Below are 13,926 nucleotides of genomic sequence, written 5' to 3'. Positions count from 1 at the left end.
GATGAAGCACTTCTGGTAAGTAAATGGAAAAGTCTTTGCACAAGTTCTTAGGAGTATTTGATGAAAAGAAGACTCAAATATCGGGCCACAAGCTGATTAGGCTTGTGAGTTGTGGAAGTTACAAGCACTTCTACAGTAAGAGGTAAGTCCTCTTAGACTTGTTTTACAGTACCTTGGTAAAGAAGAAAAGATGCAGTGGATGACTTCTGTTCCTGTGGAGCTCTGCAGATCTCACTGTTCCTGTGCCTCAGCTGTGGGGACAAGAGGGAGGATGTTGGCGGACTCCCGCACTGGGACTGCCAAAACCTGCAACCGGCAAACTTCACTTTCAGTGGCTGTTTTGCATTTCAGCTACCACAATGGCAACAACGCGGTTCCTGGCTGTCAAGGTGGACTGTCCTTGCTTCTGAGATCCCGAAATCTGCTGATGGGGCTCAGGCTTGGACAGTCCTGCTTCGTGGGAGTCCAGAGGATCTTCCAAAAGCTTTAGGCCAGCTTAAAAGTAACACACACAATGTGGTGTCCCTCTCCCTGGCTGCACGCTTTCCTGCAGCAACTCCGAGGAAATTCAAGCAGTTCCGAGATGGGTGTCCAGGTGGCTTACTTTGGAGTTGATTGGTCCCACCAACTGTCCTTGCAGGGGCTTCTCTGTCGATGCGAACTTGGCATGTTGGCACTCCAGCAGGGCTTCACCGGGCAAACCAACGATCCAGGAGTTGCAGCAGGCGTCCTCTTCAAGCTCTTTGGTTCCTTCGTCCAGTGGTCGGCTCTGCCTTCCAAGCCAAAAGACACACCTTTTATTCAGTTCTCTCCCATTCATTCCAGCGTAGCTGTCACTCAGCCAGCCAATCACCACAGAGTGCATTTGGGTATCCTAGGAGACTAAGCATAGTGTTTCTGGCACCTCCCTCACTTCCTGCCTACCCCAGACACTCTGGAGCCAGAGGCGAGTTTCACTCAGAAACCGAGCCAAAGGCGAAATGCACAAAGAGACCAAACCTGGTTTGGCACGCAGAGAAACTCTCTAGAAGGACAGTTACACAAAGATATGGCGAAAAACAAAGACCAGGGCCCATTTTGTCAAAGATGGCTCTGCGCCATTTTGAAAAAGATGGCTCCCGGGGTTAGCGTTACCAGAGCTGCAAACAGCCGCGCTAAATGCAAACCATGGTAGTTTGGAACAAAACCACTGCCACCAGCCTTTCTGTGAGGAAAGGGTAACATAAAAATGTTACATGAGCATTTAGACAGGGGATACTAAGTAACACCTCCAGCACTCTATTGTAAGATAGGATGTACTGGGTCTAGCAAGTACAATGCGAAGTAAAAGTCAATTTCACTTTACTGCTCTGGGAAACAGTAGTTTATCCCAGAGAAGGTATTTAAACCTTGGGAAATCTGAAAGGCTTCCCTGTGCCAATTCACTGAAGGTGCTGTATGACAGTGTAAAAGGTGATGCCGATGGAGTTTGTTAGACTTCATAGCCAAAAGAGAGAAAGCGTGTCAAAATTCACATGAAAATACACAAGGGAGTGGGGAAAAAGGGTCTCGCTCTCTCCAGGGTAAAAAAAATCAAGTCTCTAAGGTGGAGGGAATTCGTAAATTTTTGAGAATTCTCCCTAACAATCCTACAATGGCCAGGGCGCGATCAACCTCACTGTCTGCCTCCATCTCAAGCTATCGATACAGCTCCTCAGCAAAGAGGAAATCTCCCAACCCTACTAAACGGCAGGAGAGGCCTCAGAATCCGAGGGTGTAGGAAAAGGCGGTTGGCCTGCCCAAGAAAACCCAGGTGTTGCAAGAACGATAGTAGTCTATCATCTAAATGGTGGTGGCTGCTCTCACCAAGGCCAAAGGGGCTGACCTAGTGAGGGTATCACCGAGTACTCCCAGGGTGTCCCAAGGCTGGAGGAGAAAACAATGGAAAAGGATGCTGTAGCTGAGCCCCTTAGGAGGCAAGATGAGGGGATGGAGGAGGGGGGGGGGGGGCAGGCCTCGTGCCTGCCACAAGACACAGATGTTTCCTCCTTGAACGAGGAGGCCCAGGAGTCCACCCAGACGAGGACGTGGGGGATGAAGGCACAAGGCCTAGTAGGACTACTGCTTTGTTTCCGCCAAGAGATGTATCGCTGGACATCCTTTCGACCCTACACACATAGGTGTCGGAAATCCAGAAAAGGATGCAGCAGACTCCGGCGACCTTGTAGCATCCAACCAGCCTCCAGTGAAAGAGCAAACGCCATCCAACACCTCTGCATCAGCCTCCACACCCGCACCAGGTGCCCTCCACCCCTGTGGGACCCAGACACAGCAACGACGGTCGACAACAGGTGGATCACCACAGCCGAGGGCAACCCCTCCGGATGAAGAAGTTTTTCCTAGCCATGGTCGCCAGAGCGTCCAACCTCTTCCAGCTTACAACCAAGGAGGCCAAGAAAGAAGGTTTCATCTACCAGAGGTGTGAGGCCAAAAGAAAGACCCTCCCAAACTTCGTCCAGGTGGGGCACCGCCGGCACTATTGATGAATCTGGCCGTGCGGGACAGGCTAGAGGCCAAGTACTGGGTGCCGGAGTCCGCACCCAAGTGCCTATGGTCGCATCGGTCACCAGACGCGATGGTATCAGTGGCTGCGAGGAAGAGATTGTCTCACCCCTCGTCATTGTCTGTCTCTCCGGACAGCGAAGGGAAGAAGGTGGACGCCATAGGGAGAAGGGTCATCTACTCCGGCACCGACCATCTAGGCAGCCAATGCACTGGCGATCTTGGCTGGGTACGACCGGAAACTATGGTACAAGCTGGTCACAATTCTGGAGTTCCTGCCCAATGATATGTGGGTAGAGGCGATCACACTCCTCCATGAGGGGGTAATGTTTTGGACCATGCCATCACGGTGGCCCTATACAGTGTCGACACAGGTGTCTGACAGATGGGTGAACGGTGTCTGCCTCCGTTGTCGAGGCTGGCTGAAGGCCACCAATTTCCGCCAGGAGGTCTAGATGAGTGCTGGACATGCCCTTCGAGTGGGATAACCTCCTCAGGAACGGCGTCGACGAATCCTTGCAGGCCATCAAGACGGAGACGGCACGTGCACTGGGCACTCTAAAGCAGCACTGCTCTTCCTTTCGTGCCTCCGGCGGAAGGTCGGGGCAGATCGACGAAGAACGTTGGTGGAAGCTCCTGGTGGTACCGTCAAGCCTCCCGGTCCATGACCCAGGAGGCCTACAGAGGCCGTCACAAGGCTTTCAGTGAAGTTGGTCAGCACTGTCGCCGCCCCCAAGGTGGAACGCAAATGCCGAAGCAGGTCGGAACTAGCCAGGACGTCCGGCCCCACCCATGCACCCCAGTGGGAGGCTGGCTGATGGATTAGTCAGCGAGTTGGGAAAAGATCTCCACCAACAGATGATGCTGGACGCTCTTGCCCACGGACATACCCTGGAGTTTCAGCAAAAGTGTCTGCGGATCCCCCCGGTGGCCCGACAGGAGCAGCACTTTGCTCAGCTCCATGCTAAAGAAAGGGGCGATGGATCTAGTTCCAAAATGACTCGGGAGCTCCGGAGTCTACTCCAAATACTACTTGGTCAGAAAGAAGCTGGGGGCTGGAGGCCCATCCTAAACCTGCAGCATATCAACAAATTCATCAAGTCCCAAAAATTCAGGATGGTCACATTGCAGCACATGCTCGTCCAACTGGAAGAAGGAGGCTTCTTGACTTGGTTGGATCTTGAGGATTCCTCCTTCCACATCCCCTTTCACAGCAAACATCGAAAGTTCCTAGGCTTCATAGTGCAGGGAAGACATGATGTCATAGATCTCCCAGATTCGACTCTGCAGGCTGCGGATGCGTCCTCTTCAAGAGTTCCTAGACACCCGCTGAATACAAGTGTCGGGAAGCTTCACGGACAAGATCCCTCTCGCCGAGGAGTTCCGTCGAGCGATAGGATGGTGAGGCGTACACCCCAACATCGCCCGGGCCACAGGGTTCCAAAACCCCTCGTACAAGGAAGTACCGGACATCTGCATGCCTGTGGACTGTGGCTACCAGAGGAGAAGGATCTCCACATCAATATCCTGTTTCTGCGGGCTGTGTTCTGGGCCCTCCAGTTCTTCCTTGCGTCCAGTTTGATGTTCTACATCAGGTAGCAGGGGGGCACTCGATCCCCAGTGCTCTCCAGAGATGTGCAGAAGTTGTGGCACTGTGCCATCGTCCAGGAGATGTTTCTCATATCCTCCCACCTGGCGGGAGTCAAGAAAACCATTGCTGACTCCCTCAGCAGGGAGTTGCACTTCTGCCACGAATGGGAACTTCGGCAGTGCCAGACAGCATTGTCATCGATTGGGGCAGACCCCAGATCGATCTGTTTGTGATGGCGGTGAACTCCAAATGCCAGAAATTTGCCAGCAGGTTCCACCAGCCGATGAGCATGGTGGACACATCCTCCTTTCACGTCTGACTGTCTGTTCCTGAGTTTCCTCGGCTGCCTCTTCTGCTGCAAGTCCTCAATCAACTCAAACAGTGCCGTTGCAGGATGATACTCATCCCCCAGGCGTGGCCGAGGTGAATTTGGTACCCGGACCTTCTCAGCCTGTCAGCGTCGCCTCCGGTCAAGCTGCCGGTGGGCGCAGATCTGCTCAGCAGAGAAGGAGGTGCAATCTTGCATCACGACTCTGGATCGCTGAACCGGAGGGATTGGCTCTTGCAGACCTAGAGTTTGGAGAATGAGAGTTACAAGTGGACTGCAAGGAGGTCCTTGTCAAGGCCAGAACGCCTTCGACTCTTAAGTGCTACGGTCACACGTGGAAGTGTTTTGCTACGTGGTGCCGGTCGCAGAAGATCAACCCTCTGAGGATCACAACCCCACAGATTATTCCTGCTTGTTGTCCTTGGCCAAGGCGGGGCTTGGGCATGCCTCTATCAAGGTGCATCTGGCGGCTATCTCCTGCTACACCAGGTCTCCAGGACCACCTTCTCTGTGGCCCCACCGTCTCGTCAAGGAGTTCCTCAAAGGAATGTTTCAATCTTTCCCGCTGGTGAAGTCTCCTGCCCCGGCTTGGGAACTCAACGTGGTGCTGACAAGGCTCATGGGAGCCCTCTTCGAGCCTATGCATCAGACACCTCTAAAGTTCCTCTCGTGGGAAAACTGCTTTCGAGTGTGGTGCTATGGACGCACCTATCCTTCAAGCCAAAGGTTCCATCGGAATTCCACCTCAACAAGCCTTTTGGTGTTACCTATGTTCGTTTTGAAGCCTTTGTCACCTGGTGAAAGGGCCTTACACTCGCAGGACATTGCTCGTGTCCTGAAGTTCTACATGGCATGCACGGAAAGTTTTCGGAAGACTTCTCAACTGTTTTTGAACTTTGTTCCTCTGAACCATGGGAAGGCCTTGTCCAAGGCTTCCATCTCAAGGTGGCTCTCCGGCTGCATCACGCACTATCATTGGTTGGCGAATCGACTGCTGCCCGGCCAAGCCCACTCCACCAGAGTGATTGCTGCGATGATGGCGTTCATCAGACGTGTACTAGACCGGGACATCCGCAGCGCTGCTACGTGGAGGTCCGCACACACCTTCACGAAGTACTACTGTGTCGACAAGGATTCCAGGGAGGAGTCAAGAGTCGGCCAAGCAGTGCTACACAACCTGTTTGCTTGGGGTTTCTGTTCCAGATGTAAAAGTTCATTGCTTATGTTGAGCCTCTCCACCTCCCGTGGTTGTATAATATTGTACTGCTGTGTATTCATTAATAATGAATATGTGAATACATGCCAGACCAGGAACAAGTTACTTACTTGTAACTATCGTTCTAATGCTTGTTAATCTGCTTAGAATCACATGCTGTGCATATGATCCGATATCCAGTAGTAACCGCAGAGTATTGCTTCTTGTCTTTCGAGAATCGAAAGGGGACGTCGACATGGGCGTACCTGTAACACTATCCCTACGTGACGTGTAGTGTACCCAAGATTCCTCACACGTCGAGGTCCCTCAGATTGTTTTTTCCGCCCAGCATACTGATCGCCTTATGCGGAGCTCATGAGAGACATTGCCTATTGTCCCTTCGACCTTTGGTCAAATAGTTATTAAAATACTTAAGATCACCCTTCCGTCCCTTCTTTCGACGGCTGTTCCAGATCTCCGCCGAAAACCTTCAGAACTTCGACGGACAGTGATCCAGTCGGCGCTGCCGACCATGTGGCCAGGCCTTCTGCCGGCCTACACAGTAGGGAGAGTGGGGTCAGTGTGGACATTTCTGTACAATCTGAGAATTCCTTTCCCTTTCCTTCCTCTTTCCCTTTTGATCTTTGTCACGTTACTCCTCCTCAGCTTTGGTGAGGACTCCATTTAGTTTTTGTCCCATTTGCAAAGGCAAATTTTCCTGGAGAGATGAGCATAAACGGTTTAACCGTTGCTTGGCTATCGATCACAATGAAGTAGATTGCGCGGCTTGTAATCTGCTCCATCCTCAGACATTAAAGGAGCGCAAAGTCAAGCGGTGGGCGGCCCACGAGATGTCGAAGGCCGAGTTTTCCCCCTGCTGCCGCAGCCACCGAATGTGACGACGGCAATAGTGACCGACCTCCGACCCGGAGATCGTTCACTTTTCGACTGAGCGTTCCCGCTCGGCATCCTCTGTCCCCCGCCCGGCACTGCTCAGGCACTGCTATGGGGAACGTACACCCCGGCGACATAGATGAACATTTACATAGCACTAAGCACACAACCCCAAGTCAATCTTCAGCCAAGTCTAAGAAGATTTCAGTGCCAACTGGTACACCGGAAGTTCCGGCGCCACCCGCCGACCGTCGGGATTGGCAGCCCTCCCCGCAGCCGCATATGCGCCTAGCGACCGGGCCATCAAGAACAAAGGGCGATATTCCTAAAATCCCAGTTTCCGTCGAGATGCATCACAAGAAGGTTTCCGGCTCTGCTGAATAAGGCGTTCGCCGTAGACGAGGCCCCGGTACTGCCAAAGAAGGCAGCCGCCGAAGACGAGGCACCGGCTGTGCCAAAAAAGGCTCCTTCACAATCGCAGGCCGAGGATATGCGCCTCCCGTCTTCGGAGGACATCGCTGACCGCTTGGCGAGAATTGTTTCTGCCGATTCACATAGACGGTAGTTTAGAGATTTGTCGAGGCCTACTCAAAAGGCCAAGGATCTGTCGAGATCCAAGGATAGCCTAAGAGGAGTACCGGGACCCTCCCCTAAGCCGAAAGAAAGGCACAAGGGCGCCCCCCTCTGTCGGTCCCCCAGGAAGAGTTTTCAGAGTCCGTGAAGACCTGCTCTCCAACCTTGACTCGAACATTCCCTCTGTCCTCATCCAACTTGATCTCTCCTCTGCTTTCGACACGGTCAACCATATCACCCTGCTAAATCGTCTCCGTGACAACCTGGGTATCACCGATCAGGCTCTGGCCTTGCTGACCTCGTTTCTCTCAGATCGACCCTCCCAGGTCCAACTTGGGTCCTTCCTATCCTCTATCTCCCTCTCTACCTGCGGTGTCCCCCAGGGGTCAAACCTCTCACCCTGGCGTTTCAATCAATACCTGGAAACTCTCGCCTACTGCATTTCCATTTTCTGCTTAAATTTGCAGTGCTATGCTCTCGAGACCCAACGCATTTTCAGGCTTCCCTCTGCCACCTCCTCTTCCGCCATCATCCCGGACTGCCTAATCGCCATTCAAAATTGGTGTGCCGCAAATGATCTTTGTTTAAACGCCAACAAGACTGAGATCCTCCTCATTGGTACACCCACTCCATCCTTTCCCCTCACTCTGGCCGGCCTCCCTTGGCCCGCCTCCTGCCCCCACCAGTGAAGCTAAGAACCTCGGGGGTTATCTTTGACTCCACACTTTCCTTCTCTGCACACATCTCTGATGTCTCCACAATGTTAACTTCTTACTACACCTCCTTAAAGGCACTCTTCCTTTCCTCTCCTTCCCTCAGAAGCTGCTCGTCTCCTAAGCTCTGATTCTCCCTAGGTTGGACTACTGTAACAACCTCTTTCTAAATCTACCTGCCTCCGCTCTCTGCCCTTTACTACTAATCCAGAACAGAACTTGCAGACTTGTACTTGGCCTCAAGCCCTGAGATCGTATCTCTCCAGCTCTGAAATCCCTTCATTGGCTCCCTGTGGCTGCAAGGATTAAATTTAAAACCCTTTGCATTTTCCACAAGGCTGGGTCCACATTACCTTCAACTATCCCTCTGTAAATACCTCCCCTGCTCTGCCTCTAACTCCCTCAGGGTCAGTCGTTTTTCTAAGAAACGAGCTGGTGGTAGATCTTTGTCTTCTGCGGGGGCTTCCCTCTGGAACTGCCTACCTGCCACTTTGAAACTTGAGGAGAACAATCTACGGTTCCGGAAGCTTCTCAAGACCTTCCTCTTCGCCTCTGACTTTGCCCCTCTTCTCCCCTGCTGATCTGCTTTCTTCCTCAGCAATGCCGCACCTGGCCAACCTCTGCCCTTTGGGCCCAGGTACCTGCTCACCCTACCACCCTCCTGCACTGCCCCCTTGGCACCCCTTGCACTGGGGCCTGTATCTGTACCCATGCAGGTCCCCCCCACTCTGTCTGCACTGATCAGTTACTCCCTATCTGACTAACCGTGCACTTGGCCCTCACAGGCTGCACTACCACTTTTTTGAGTCACCGTATTTATTTATCCACTTACTATTTATCTTGTCCTCTCTTATGTTCTGCACTTTCCAATTTCTCCCCCTTCGCTTGCACTTCCCCCTTTTCTCTTCCCCACGCACTTGCGCATTCTCAATGTCACTGGGCCTAGTGAGATTATTGTTTGTTCTCTCCACTGTTCCCCTCCCTTTGCCTTGTCGCGCTCTGAAACACCTGTGTATGAGCGCGATATAAATAAAATGTATCATATCATAGATCATGTCTTCAACGTTGAGACAGAAATCTCAACGTTTTACGACAGAAGAACATTTTCAAGACCCTTTTCCACCTCTAGACCATTCTAGGTCTTCTGTATGGACTAGATAGAAGTTTGAAAATTATATGGGGGGACTGGACAGGTTTGTTACCCGTTCAGAGCAAACCACGCCCAGAAGACCACAAGAGGAGAGCCCTTAGGACCCTATAGCAAAATTTCCAAGGCTCTTTGACCCCTCTCAGGAAGAGGATATATACAACTATGACCTCACTGAGGAAGAGACTCCTGCAGACTCTCGGGAGGAAGATCATTTCAACAATCCTGAGGACATGCATGATCCCATAGAGGGGTGGGGGGGGGGAGACCCGGATATGGGTGACCCTCAGCCATGGCAATTTCCAGATCCTGATGCCCTGTGTTTGGATTCCCCCCCAGAACACGCCCACTAGACAACCCTCGCCAGTGGATGATCAATTGACTTTTAATGTCATGTTGCACAAAGCAGCTGAACACTTCAAAATCACCGCGGATGAAGCAGACTTATTGGAGGACATCCTCAGAGAAGCCACCGGCCAACCAGGCTATTCCTCTCCTCAATTCAATTAAACGTCTGGCTCCCTCCTTATCAACACCTGCTCTTACAAGAGGTGTAAATCCGAGGATAGTAAAGCTCTTTCGTCCTTCTCCCTCAGACCCCCTTTATATCAGAGGTCACTCCACCACAGACTCTCTGGTGGTGACCACTACAAGAAAAAGGGCAGGAGTCCCTCTGTCAACCGGCGTGGCACCCCCGGATCAAGAAGGAAAAATACATTACGCCCTTGAGAAAAGGGTCACAGCCGCAGCAGCTTTTACAACACGTATTGCCAACAATACCACCTTATTGGCCAGCTACGCGGACGCTCAGTGGGCCTTGCTACAAGAAGGCCTACAGGAGGTTTCCGAGCCACTACGAATTAGTCTCCTGGCCACAGTGACTGAAGGCAGACAAGTAAACCAAAGCATACTTAAAAACACTTTGGATTCCGCCGAAACAGCTGGTCGATCTCTGGCTCAGGGCACACTCCTGAAGAAACATATATGGCTAAGGAACTCGGGTTCAAGCCAGAGACGCAAGCGTCACTGATAAACCTGTGGAAGAATCCAACCTGTCTGGGAAAGCGGTCAACAAGGACCTTGAGACCGCAAAAAAGGAGTGCGACACCCTGAAAACACTAGACCAAATTACAGAAAGACCCTCTACAAAACGAGGATCTGGGTCCAGACTGCTTTTTCGTGGCCAATGCTTCCCTCAACCACAGTACTCCTCGGGAAACAATTGGACCTCTCCACAGGGAACCAGCGGATACACCACCCCGTATCCCCAGAGGAGTCAGCGTCGTGGGAAAGGAAGGGGATGGAACTCTACCCCCAGAAGCTCCCCGGCCTCAGGGTCAAAATGACCAGAAGATTTGCGTACCCTCCCATGCCTCCACGGTCGGGGGCCGGCTAACATCGTTCCTTCAGGCATGGGATCGGATAACTACAGACCAGTGGGTGCTAAAGACCGTGGTCCACAGGTACTGTATAGAGTTCAACTGGTCCCCAACATTCAGACCTCCACGAGCAAGTCTGACACCAGACCATCTTCGCATCCTTCTTCAGTAAGTCGAGACACTACAAGAAAAGGGAGCCATAGAAGTTGTACCCCTGTCACAGGTAAAAGAAGGTATTTATTCAATGTACTTCCTTGTACCCAAAAAGGATCTAACCATGCGCCCTGTATTAGCTCTGTAAATTTGTATAGCCACAAAAGTTCTGCATGGTCACTCTGCGGGAATTAATTCCCCTGCTATCACAGGGGGGATTACATGGCAACACTGGACATGAAAGACGCATACTTTCATATTTCAATGTTGCCAGCACACAGAAAATACCTCCGATTTTTGATACAAGACAAGCATCATCAGTTCAAGGTACTACCCTTCGGCATCGCATCTGCACCAAGGGTACTTACAAAGGTGCTAGCAGTGGCAGCAGCACATCTGCGCGGGCAATCCATCCCAGTCTATCCTTACCTCGACGACTGGCTCATTACAGGGGACTCTTACGAAACCTGTCTGTCAAATACCCAAAAGACCATGAATCTTTTATTCAGTCTGGGATACTCCATCAATGAGAAAAATCCAGCCTAGACCCCAGTCAAGCCAAGCAGTTCCTAGGGGCTCTAATTCGAACGAAGGACGGCCTCATCTTCCCCCTCCAACGAGAGGGTCCAAAACATGCTGTTTTCTCAGTATGTAGCCAGTCGAGAGGTGAATAATGGCGTCATGTATGTACTTGGTTCCTCGCGCTTGCGCCCAATGCAGGAGTGGCTCAACTGCCAGTGGTGTCAGGCCAGCAGACAATGGGACGATCTAGTGGTTGTCTCGTCAGCCGTAGTTATCTCGCTGCAGTGGTGGTCGAGGGACAACCTCTTTAAGGGGAAATCCTTCACCACCCCCACAATGGAAGCCACTCGTAACTACAGACGCGTCTCTCACAGGGTGGGGACCTCACCTGCTTCAACAGACAGCGCACAGAGTCAGACATAGCATCCAACCACATAAACCTGTTGGAATTGTTGGCAGTGTTCAAAGCACTAAAAGCTTTCCTGACACAACTGCAGGGAAAGACGGTACTGATCCCCAGACAGCACCACAGCCATGTACTATCTGAAAAAACAAGGGGGCACTCACTCTCCAGAGCTGTCCAAAACTGTCAGAGAACATTTGGAAGTGGGCTCTCAAACACATGTTCCTGTTATCACATGTTCCAGGGGAACTCAATTTTCTAGCAGACTTATTCAGCAGAGATTTCCCGTTGCCCATGGAGTACGACTGGTGATTACACAAAGACATCGTCTACAACGTTTTCGCAGAATGGGGCTTCCCAGAGATCGATTTGTTCGCAACTCTGGGGAATGCTTAATGCCAAGATTACGCCTCCAGGTACCCCCAGAACCGTTCCAAGGGGAACGGACTCTGGAAAACATGGTCCGGGAAATTTGTTTACACTTCCCCCGCCCCTGATTCATCCAAGCCCCCCCGACTCCCCTTCACAACAAGATAGTGCATAAGATGCACCAGGAACCAGTCATGATGATACTGGTGGCACCCATGTGGGCCCGCCAACCCTGGTTCGCTCATCTGATGGATATGTCTATCTCCTCCAGTGAAACTGCTTTGTCCGTACAACATGTCGAAAGACGAGATGCAATACTATGCGGTTACCATTGGATGTCGGACCATATGCACAGCATGTGAATGTAAGCAGATACAATCAGAAATGCTTTTACAGTAAGTAATGCATGTCTTCTCCTGCATGGATTCAGAAGTGAATCCTCCCTCCTACCCCTCTGCGGCGGCTCTTTGTCATACTGATACTATACGTGCTTACCAAATCTGAAGATGGCTGCCAGAGGAGATGCTTGGGGAGAGGGCAGTCATTGACTGGGGGCAGTCTGACCCAGAGTACAGTGATTGGTTTAGAGGAGAAGTACAGTTTGTAAGTGAAAGTCAAACCTTATTCTTTTACCGAGGATTCCCAGCCTGACGGGGACTATTCATGAGTATGTGAATCCATACCAGACCCTTGCTGGCAAACAATAGTTACATGTAAGTAACATGTTCCATCCGTAGCGTTCAATCCCTCCACCCCACCGCCCCCCCAAATCCCCAAGCCCTCATAACTAAGTCAGTCGTATCATTGATGCAACTATTTCTAAGGATCTGAACTTGGATACATTTTTCTTGAAGGGAAACATGAGGTGGTTGTGAAACTGTGGTTTTTGATGCTCAGTGTGGGAATCTGTGGCTATTGGGGGTGATCTGGGCAAGTTGCGGCATAGGATGCCAAGCACTGTCTTCGAGACTTACATTGAAAAGTGTAGTCTCATTGCAGCATGACAAATCGTTTTTGGTAAGGACAAGTGGGCGAATGAATTGGAGGATTGCAGTGCTTGCATCTAAGTTAATTACTGTCAAGATGAGGGCAAATACTGCAGGCGATTGACGAGGAAGCTTTTGCTGTAGTCTAGCTTGCTCATGACCTAGATGGCCAAGGATTTGGCAATGTGGAAAGAGTGAGTGGGGCATATCTTTCTAATGTTAATTAGTTGGAAACAACATGATTTGGTGGATGCCAACCTTCTGCTGACCATTAGCATATATATTGAGATTCTTCACAAAGTGAGTGTATTGGCAGGGAAGGAGTTTGAGAAATAAAAAAAGATGGCTAAGGGAATGCTTAGAAGTGATTATCGCAGTCTTTACATTGGAGGTCTGTTTACTACTTCCTTTTTTTGTCAGGATAAATTACTTTGTTTAAACATTACTATACATTTGGCATCCTGTGACAGCAGATAAATATAACGTCTCAATTCTTCATTCAATCCTCAACACCCTCACTGTTCCCCTCAGATGCACCAGCAAGGAATTTTAAAGACTGATGACCTCATCACAAGATTCTTCCGGCTCTGTACTGAAATGTGTGTGGAAATAAGCTATCGAGCTCAGGCGGAACAGCAGCACAACCCAGCAGCCAATCCCACCATGATCCGGGCTAAGTGTTATCACAATCTGGATGCATTTGTTCGGCTTATTGCTCTACTGGTGAAACACTCTGGAGAGGCCACCAACACAGTTACCAAGATAAATCTACTCAACAAGGTAAGTGCTATCAAAAAGCTGTTCTGAGAAGAGTCTCGTATTGCACATTGCATGATCATTTCTAATTGCGATGCTTTCTTCAGAAAATGATTTCTTTTGATATAATCCAGTCACCAGTCTTGGGCCTCAGAACATTTCACAGACCCATTGATAACGGTGCAGCTTATGTTGGATGGTGCACACAACTGTTGAGGAAATTCGAAGTGACAAAGCTTTTTAAAAAAAAAGAATGGCAGTGGTGTCCACCAAGTTACTCCTTCCTCACATTAATAGTGCAGCAAGTCGGTCAGATTTTACTCTTGGAGGAGAGAAATTTTGGCATAAAGTACAGTTTGTCAACTCGTAAGCACAC

At 50.6% G+C, this 13,926-nt stretch overlaps 1 protein-coding gene across 7 annotated transcripts in view; it reads left to right on the top strand.

Moving 5' to 3' along the window:
- Positions 1-13,926, top strand: part of CNOT1 (CCR4-NOT transcription complex subunit 1) — a 2,171,110-nt gene that overhangs the window by 1,828,114 nt on the left and 329,070 nt on the right. For all 7 annotated transcript variants that reach the window (XM_069654650.1, XM_069654658.1, XM_069654642.1 and 4 more), the window contains one exon: positions 13,326-13,574. In XM_069654650.1, the coding sequence (XP_069510751.1) occupies positions 13,326-13,574 (249 nt within the window). The remainder of the gene's footprint in view (positions 1-13,325; positions 13,575-13,926) is intronic.

The sequence above is a fragment of the Ambystoma mexicanum genome, chromosome 1p (genome assembly GCF_040938575.1).
Source record: "Ambystoma mexicanum isolate Mex_15411 chromosome 1p, UKY_AmexF1_1, whole genome shotgun sequence".
NCBI classification, from domain to species: Eukaryota; Metazoa; Chordata; class Amphibia; order Caudata; family Ambystomatidae; genus Ambystoma; species Ambystoma mexicanum.
Note: the sequence above shows the minus strand (reverse complement) of the source record. Positions and strands in the feature narration are given on the sequence as shown.